The following is a 9,681-nucleotide window of genomic DNA, read 5'->3' as shown; positions in this document are numbered from 1 at the left end:
ATCCTTCAAATAACATATAAAGGAAAATACAATCTCTGAATTATAAAACAACATCTACAAATGCCAAGAATTAGTTCTAGTTAAGCTCAAAGGCAAATGTTATTCCATTGATAAGGATCAATCTTAAAGCTATGGTCAGTATTGCCTCGTTGATTGCCTATGTAGGGGACAATACACTCTCCCCCTCTTGAATTTTCTTGTCCTCAAGCAATTTCCTTCTTCCTTGTCTTCATTCATGGATGAACCTGCATATCGATTAGTAGTAGCAAAGATATAATCATATAAATTAAAGTAATGATAAATTTTAGAAAAAATTTATACTTATTTTTCATTGCATCTAAGGCAACTTAGAGGCACTGGCTTCCTTGAGTTGTTATGCCCCATTTGAGAGAGATTTGCTTCCTTGAGCCATCTCTGTCCAACTTGGGAGGGACTAGGTTTCTTTGAGCTATTGACCAACTTGAGAGGGACCTGCTTCCTTGAGCCATTCTATCTACTTGAGGGAGATTGGCTTACTTGAGCCAGTTAACCCAATCTTGAGAGGAACTGCCTTCTTTGTGCCATAATTCCTCTACATTTCTTTATGCTTGGAAGGAATGGGGGCTTCCCTTGAGCCATTTCTACACCAAGCCTAAGAGACTTACTTGCTCTATTTGGCGACTCAGGTCAACCTTTATGCCATCCTCATTCCCTTATGTTACTTAACTTTATATTAGTCTCTATTTATACTTGGAAGGAATGGGGTCTTCGCTTGAGCCATTTCTACACCAAGCCTAAGAGACTTACTTGTTCTACTTGGCGGCTTAGGTTAGCCTTTGTGCCATTCTCATCCCCCTCTTAGGAGGGAGGGAGAGCCTATCAGAGCCATTTCTACACCAAGCCTAAGGGAGGTTGTTCTCTACAACCTTCTTACTCCACTTGGCGGTCCTTATTTTCTTTCCACATCCTCACTCCCCTACTTATTCTTTGGAAGAAATGGGGTCTTTATTCAATCATTCCTACACCAAGCATCTACTTGGCAGCCCTTACTATCTTGACCACCATCCTCACTTCCCTCTTTTGGTTGATTGGAACCAAATTATTTAACTATTTAAGGTAATGTCCTTAAGGATCTATATGTTATAGGATGGACCCTTTAACAAGTCATTCATCCTAATTATTCTATATCTATATGTATTATTAAATCTCTTTAGGCAACTTTTTTAATGACATCTACCTTCTTACATTGATGCTACTTTAATTACAATATTGTTAACCTATGGGGAATAGTATTCATTCACATTTAAGCTAATTTTATTTTTCCTTGAATGTTTTAATATCTTCTTCTTTTTTTTCTATTTGATGTATTTGACCCTTTTTACATTGATGATCGTGCCTCCAGGGTTCCTTGCATTTGAAACGTAGATTCTTTCTCCTTAGGTCTTCTCTTTGTTCTATCCCATCTTTTGTTTGGCACCTATGTCCAGGTCTCCATATTTCCTTGCAAAAGTAGCATGGTCTTCCTTCCTCCTTAAAATCTTCATCTCTATGAGGGTTCTTTGGATAAGCTTTGGACATATATTTTGGTTTCTCTTTGGAGTAGTTGGCTTCAACTTTGATGGCCCTTTGTATAGCTTCACCCAAACTTTGGGGTTCCAATCGGTTTACTATCTTCTTAATTGACTTTTTGAGTCCTTCCACAAATAGATATGTAAGCCTTCCTTGAGAGAGATTTGGTACCATGACTGGTAAGTTTTGGAACTCATTGGCATAGTCTTATATGGACCCTTGTTGAGTGAGTAGTGTTAATTATTTGAAGTACCACTCTGGGTGCCTTTGATCGAACCTTTTGATGAGCCTTTGAGTGAATTCACCATAAGTTGTAATGTTTTGATGCCTTTGGTGATCATGCCATGATGCCACCAATCATGTGCTATCCCGGATAAGTGAAGAGTAGCAAACTTGATGGCATTTTCCTCCGTCATAGGACTTAGTGATAGATATGTGTCTAGTTTCTAGACCCATGGTTGGGCAGTAGATTTCCCTGACCCGTCGAAGTACGGCAAGGACATTTTGCTTATCCTTGCCTTGAGACTTTGTCGATGTGTCTTTTTCTTCTATTGGGATTAACTTGGCTCTTGACCTCATAATATTCCTTAAAGGGAATAAGTGTTCGTACTTCAGGATCTAATCCCGCATAAATCTGTGTAAGTTCCTCTACACTATTCGTTGATGGTTCCTCTTCTTCCATAATATGTTCTTCTCTTGGTAGGAATGGAGGCATGGTTGGACTAAGGGTTGAGCTTTGGGTTGAGCTTTGGGTTGAATGTTCATTCTTCAAATGGTTTGAATGAGCGTCTCTTCCTCAATTTGGGATACGTCTCCCATGATTATTGTTGTTCATACTTTGAATAGCTTGTTCGATTAATTGATTGGTCTTCTCAAACTTCTCATTAGTTTTCTCCATGAATGTTCTAAATTTAGTTTCTAATTGTTCTGCCATGGCTGACATACCTCTTTTGCGTCGAAAGTTTTGCATGAACTATTTTCCACAGGTTGGCTGGATTATGCTCTAATATCATTGTAATGTCCTCTCTTTCGATTACTATGTTTTCGGAGCAATTTAGAATTATACTATCTGACTTTTCCAATAAACTTGTGCAATTGAAAATGTGGATATTAAATTAATATTGACAAGTAAATATATACTGAGTTGATCTTCCTATGGACGATCCAAACTTCGGTCTCCTAATAGCAACTTAAACCCAGCAATGTCTACTTTATATTATTACTGAAATAATATGGCCACCGTGTTATGATTTAGATATATTAACTTGCAACAATGATGTAGTTGACGGTTTTATTTATGACAATATGTTCTTGCCCCTTACTGGAGTTATTTCTAAGGTTCGGTTGCTTCAGGTATATATTCGATTTTGGGTCTTCGACATTCCTTGCTTTTATACTTACCTAGACTGGAAAATGGAATTCTTGATAAAAACCTGTCCAATCCCTTCTTCAGTGAAATGATTGCTAATATATATTCCATCGGGTTTGTCCCTTGGGAGATATTGACACATTTATTTGTTAATATTATAATCGCACCCCTTAATGATAATTCTTCCTCATTTAATAACGAATTTATGGTGATTATTGTATCATCATTTTTAATGCTTCTTCCCATAGTCGATGATATATTACAATTTATGTATTTGCTGTTGTTTTATACATACGTGATGACTAGTCAATGTTTTAAAGTAATCTAATAGTAATTATTATACTTTTCTGAATCATTGATCCTTGATCGATACTTGTCAAATCCTTGGTTAAACTTCAAAGGCAAATGCTATTCCCTTGATAAGGATCGATCTTAAAGCTATGGTCGGTATTGGCTCGTGGATTGCTTATATAGGGGACATTACAATCAAATTTGTTCCAAAATAATCAAAATAAGTGTTACGTAGTGGTCAATACTTGTCGTATTATAGCAATAGTAATAAATTTAATTTAATAAGTATGTTTTAAAAATATTTTGATTTAATAATATTTATGGTTGTTTGAAGTAGCTACTTAGTAGTGTATTTGTAAATCATGGTGAAGGTGAGATAATAAGATGGATATTGTATATTTTGAATTACAAATAGTTGATAGTTAATATTTTATATTTCGAATAATAACGAGTTAACGAAATTGAGTGCAAACCGATTGCAATAGTACTAACCTAACGACAAATACTAATAATATATTTCATTCAAATACAATATTATATTATTTTATTATTTTTATCACCTTCCATAGTTGTTGCCTAATTCAAATCTTATAGCAGCATACGAACAATATCGTGCAGCCCTAACCATCCAAAAATTAATACTATGTCATCTATCGTCCCTTTTGCGGAGTTCTCGGCGTAGACCGATTCCCCTGGCTACACGTGTCTCTTGTTAGAAAACTCGAAAGGCATAGACGCTAACACAAATTCAAAAATATTACTGTACTAGGGGAAAGGACCCAGTAGTAGTGCACGCTAACTTCGTGCTTCTCAAAATCCTACATGGAAATTTCAAATCACTCCGATTTTTTTACAGCAGCTTACTTGGCAAGTCCCCTGCTTATAACTAAGGTTTCAGGGCCACATCAGCATGCTTTTTGCCAAGGTGTCCAAAACAACAAAAAAAAAGGTGAGACCAACAGGGGTGCAAAAGGGCCCCAATACTTGTGCAGTTTATGTGGCATCACGTGATTGGTTACTTTTCACAACAAATGGTATATTTCATTCAATTATTGGTACTTATCATACAACTATTGGTGCAATGTTGTACAAAAGTTGAACATTAAATCAGCAAGTATAAGGTATTAAATCAACAACTTTTATCACAAGAATTGGAACGTGCTCAACTACTAGATCCTTTCCCCTACTACATTATAAATTTGATCGAAGCCCAATCTTTAGCTTTCATCATCGTGTCAAGCACGCTGAATTTACTTTTAGCCGATATTCCAGAAACCCTATATTCATCCTCTTCATCATGACAAGTACCATGTAACAACTCTGTTTTGACAGTTCTGCTTCTTCGTAGAAATTACTTCCCCGTTGAAATCATTGTGTCGAACTCTATCATGTGTCGTCGAAAGGCTTTTCTAATGTAATAGAAAGAACGAAGAATTTTCGGCTGATTTTTATATTCGTATCAGAGGCAGCATATTGTAGGAATGTGCTTTCAATACGGTAAATGAATGGGTTTGGGAAGGAGAAAAATTGAAACGAAAGAGTAATACATACATGTTCCTTCTCAAATCACAACTAGTCGGAGTAAGGAAGAATGGCAAGCAGAGTGCTGTTGGCGCTCGATGGAGCCGATACACAATATTATCATTTCTCCGCAATATTTGTTGGTGTGGGTATCTTCACTGATGCTTATGACTTGTTTTGCATCCCCATCATTTACAATCTACCGGGTAGGATCTATTACAAGGATGATAATGATGGTCTGTTACCCAATCGTGATACAGGGTTTTGTTGAAGGAACAGCTTTACTCGGAGCACTGGTAGACCGACTGTTCTTCGGATGGCTTGAGGAGAGAATGGGGCGAAAGAAGGTCTATGAAATCACTCTCACGTTGATGGTCGCGAGGTCAATTGCTTCGGGCTTCTCCATCGGCAACTCCCGCGAGTCTGTACTGACGTGCTTATGCTTTTTCAGGTTCTTGTTAGGGTTTGGTATTGGCGGGGACTACCCACTCTCTGCAACAATCATGTCCGAATACGCAAATACCCAGACCAGAGGAGCTTTCATGGCTGCTGAATTTGGCATGCAGGGTCTTGGAATTGTTGTCGCAAGCAAAGTCGAGATATTTGTGAGCCGTTATTTTATGAAAGTCTACGCAAACCCATCGCAGCTGCAGCAGGACTTGGTGTGGAGGATAATCCTAATGTTCGGAGCATTCCCTGCGGGCTTAACATGCTATTGGAGATTGAAAATCCCGGAGACAGCACGGTACACGGCACTGGTGACTAGAAATGGCAGGCAGGCCGTTTTGGATATGTCTCGAGTCCTTCATTTGGAGATCGAAGAAGATGAAGAAAGTGTTTCAAGTATTGAAACCCCACAGCCCAGGTTTGGTTTGTTTTCCAGGGATTTCATGAAGTATCATGGTCTACAGTTGCTAGGCACAGCATCCAGTTGGTTTTTCGTGGATCTTGCATTCTACAGCAGTAGTTTGTTTCAGACGGATATATACCAAGATATGCGAGGGTTGATACCGTGCTATCAAAAGAACCCAGTGCGTGAAGTCTTTTACAGTGCAAGAGCGCAAGTGGTGATTTTCGCGATGGGAACTCTGCCGGCGTATCTATGCACCATTTTTCTCATAGATCGTATTGGTCTGCTTAGAATTCAATTTGTTGGATTTTTCGTTATGTCGGCGTTTCTGTTTGCGCTGTCCATTCCCTACGATCAATGGGTTTCTGCTCATAAACTGCATATAGGTTTTCTAGTAATTTATTCCCTGACGTTTTTCTTTGTAAACTTTGGCCCCAATACAACAACTTTCATCGTGCCGGCCGAGTTATTTCCTGCTCAACTGCGATCAACGTGCCATGGAATTTCCGCAGCGGCTGGGAAAGCAGGCGCCGTTTTCCCAGGCACCGTAATTGGAATGTTAGCCTTCTTAGCAAAAGAAGCTCCGAATAACTATGAACCCTTCTCACCAATACAAGCTCCGAATAAGTATGAAGCCTTCTCAACAATACAAGCTCCGAATAACCATAGTCACCACTGCCGAAAGAAAGATCATAAAGGGCTTAAGGTGCAACTGATTATTCTAGCAGTGGCTGGATGCTTGGGTTTCTTTTGTACCTTTTTAATACCAGAAACTATGCGCAGGTTTCTGGAAGAAAATGAAATAGAACCAACTCTATCTGACTTAGAAGTCGAATTCGGGCCTGGGTTTGCATCCAGAGACCATGCCAGAGACCATGCCGGAGTTTCAATAAAGCCATAGCGGAGAAACATCTGAAATCCTGTTGCAGAAAACAAAGCTATGTTAGCTAGAATAAATATAAAGCGCTTGTAGAAATTTGTCATAAATTATGCTATGTTTGTAGATGAGATAATAGAGGTTGTTATAAATTTTAGAAGGAAATTTGAAAGTTAGAAGACTCTACAAAATAAGATCGTCTGGAAGTCTTTCTAAGAGCATTTCATATTTTATATTATTCGAGGTTTTAGATTATTCAAGATTTTAGTAATATATTTTGTTTTGTTTTGTTTTTATATTTAAAAGTATTTTTTTAGGAGAATTAATATTGTTTGATTAGTTAAATCTAATAATCGATATATATGGAGGAGATGTTATTATATATTGTTAGCATAAGATAGTGGCAACGATTTCATAAGTTTTAAACTTGCAAACTGTGTATTGTTAGTGATGTTAGTATTTGTCATTACACTAATGGACTTTTTTTCTTATTTTAGTTGTCATCCTTTCATATTGTATTATTGGTTGGAAGTTTGTGTTGTTGTCAATGTAATAATGGGTTGATTTGTTTTTGTTTAGATGGCTATAAAGAAGTCAAGTAAATAACAATGCAATCATAGATGTTATGTTGAATTATCAAGCATTTCCAATGTATTGTCACTCTATTTTAAGAATATTGATGTGCAATTATCTTAAAAGTCCATAGAAGCAAGGTGTATTCTTGAAGTTTTCAAAAAGATTCTTGTTGTTCTTTTGTTTATCATATTCTTTCATAATATAAGGAAAATTTAAAAATTATTTATGAATATATTCTAGGTGCCATATTTGTAAAATCTAATTGCATATGTAGTGGTTAGGCTACAACATTGAAGATAAAGTAAAAACACACAATTACTTCACCCTATGTTAAATGGTAGGCATTCACATGCATTGCGTGAAATAATTATTTCATGTGATTTCATGAACACAATTGTATGTAGATCTCCCTCATGATCATAGTAATAATTGCTTTTTGTTTCATCGTAAGGGGATAACGTACTAAGTATGATCATGCCAAAAAGCATTACAAACTTGATATATTTTCATATATTTTTTTAATTTTAGTATTGTGAGATTATGCTTGAAGCAACCAAGATCAAAGAGACCACAAGATAGCATAATGATGAGAGATAAAATGTGTGAGAAGAATAAACTGTATTCCTATCAATAATGCCAAAAGAGATCAATTGGGTCACCAAGATTGTTACATACAATGTAGATGAGCCTTCTTATAAAGGCAAGGTTAAGAGACAAGAGACAACACAATTTTGACATGTGGCTCAATGAGATGCAAGGGTTGGTAGGGGTAGGTAGGAGAAATAGTAGAATATTTGACATGAGGTGGATCACCCATCGAAGGTGGAATTATCACTCCACAATAAGTGGATATGATAGAGTAATAACAAGATCACACCATAAAAGGTGGAAATTCTCCTACATACACATTCCCAATTTAGCACATCTCACTAGGTGTCTCATATGCAAACTACAATGAAATGCATATACCTAAGTAAACTTAAGTAAAGTGTAATTATATCCAAGATGAATAAATAATTACACCAACGAGTATCTTTCATATTTTTTAATACTATCTTGTTATCTATAAATTTATACCTATGTATATCATATAAGAAGTTATGATATTTTTTCCCCCATATTCTATCCCTATTTCATTTAGTCATATTGCTAGACTGTTACTTATTTAAGGATACTTAAATTATAATCATTTTACATTAACAGTATGTAATTTTTTCTATTTAAAATAGTTAATTCATCTAACAAATTGTCTTTCATTGTTTTATTAGATTAGATTTATTTTTGTACTTTCATTTATATTCTTTTCATCATGTTTTTTATAAATAGATTTAAGAACTTAAATTGAATATCCTAAAAGGACAAAAAAAATTAATCTTACATTTTACCTTATAATTCATATCCCATACTGATAAGATTCCCATGCTTGATGCTCACACAAGAATGAGTCTATATGAGAGAGAAAATAGAACATGTCAATTTAGTTTATTGTATGCTTGATGGAATTTAAAATACAATGATTATTCATATCACTCAAGTTATATGAGTATGTGGTTTATTACAAGATATATTATAGCTATAAACACTCATGCATTAATTGTTATAAAAATAGATCCCATCAAGCTACAACACCTCCACATCCTATATAGCGGCTAATCAGCTACCACCTAGAAACTTTATGCATTATAACAATGGAAGTCCATTGATACTCTTGTTGCTCCTATGAATTGGTATCCTACTCTAGTTAACCCTCTAAAATTAAAATTAATTTAGAGATTTACGAAAAAGGAGTTAAGCACCATAGCTAAGCATTTGCAAGATGTAATGGACAAAAGAACCGTGCACAAAATTACTTAGTGTTTCCCTTAAGCTATGGATGGTGACATTTAATTACTAATTGTTAGAATAGTATATTTCACCTATTTTAAACTCTACTACCACATAAGATGTTTAGGGAAATTCCTTATTTTACCTTTTTAATTAAACATATGATAAGATGTTCGCATAAAAATAATTAATTACCATCAAGATTGTTTCCTAGGAAGCAATTCTAGAATTAACAATAGTTTCAATTCTAGATAAGAATTTTTACATCCACATAGAAACTAGTTAATATGACCTTTAAATTTTACCTTAAATATTTTAAATACAACATAGCTCTAATGATTGAATCCACTTAGGGTATCATCACTTTTTACAACTTGTGAGAAAATAGTACATGAGTTGAGAATAACCTAAGTTGGATAACTAGGACATTATTTTCTAGACCTTCATTACTAATGTTTCTAGAGGTTTCTCTTCCTATAGGTAAACCCATAATAGTGAGTACCAAACTTGAGACATCACATTTTTTAACTTAGATGTAAGTGAAAAATTAAAAACACTTTTGTTCAAAGGTACATATAAAAGTACCTTGATTAAAAGATGGACATTCAATTGAAGATTTAAAATGAAAAAAAAAACCTTCGAATGAACGCATAAAGGTAATTTTTGAAAAACTAGAAATTACCTTCATTTGAAAGTTTTTTCACAAATTTGTGGAATGAGATACCTTTGAATTAAAAGTGACAAATTGCACTTAGGACTTATCTTCAAAAAAAAATATCTTCAACCTTGTGTTAGAATAGCAAATGGAATGAATATGAAGATATA

At 35.2% G+C, this 9,681-nt stretch overlaps 1 protein-coding gene across 1 annotated transcript; it reads left to right on the top strand.

Annotated features, from left to right (window-relative positions):
- Positions 1-4,962: 4,962 nt before the first annotated feature.
- On the top strand, positions 4,963-6,480 carry LOC131079085 (probable inorganic phosphate transporter 1-3). Its single transcript, XM_059219349.1, has one exon. The coding sequence runs from the start codon at positions 4,963-4,965 to the stop codon at positions 6,478-6,480; it is 1,518 nt and encodes a 505-aa protein (XP_059075332.1).
- The last annotated feature ends 3,201 nt before the right edge of the window (positions 6,481-9,681 follow it).

The sequence above is a fragment of the Cryptomeria japonica genome, chromosome 4 (assembly GCF_030272615.1).
Source record: "Cryptomeria japonica chromosome 4, Sugi_1.0, whole genome shotgun sequence".
Lineage (NCBI taxonomy): Eukaryota > Viridiplantae > Streptophyta > Pinopsida > Cupressales > Cupressaceae > Cryptomeria > Cryptomeria japonica.
Note: the sequence above shows the minus strand (reverse complement) of the source record. Positions and strands in the feature narration are given on the sequence as shown.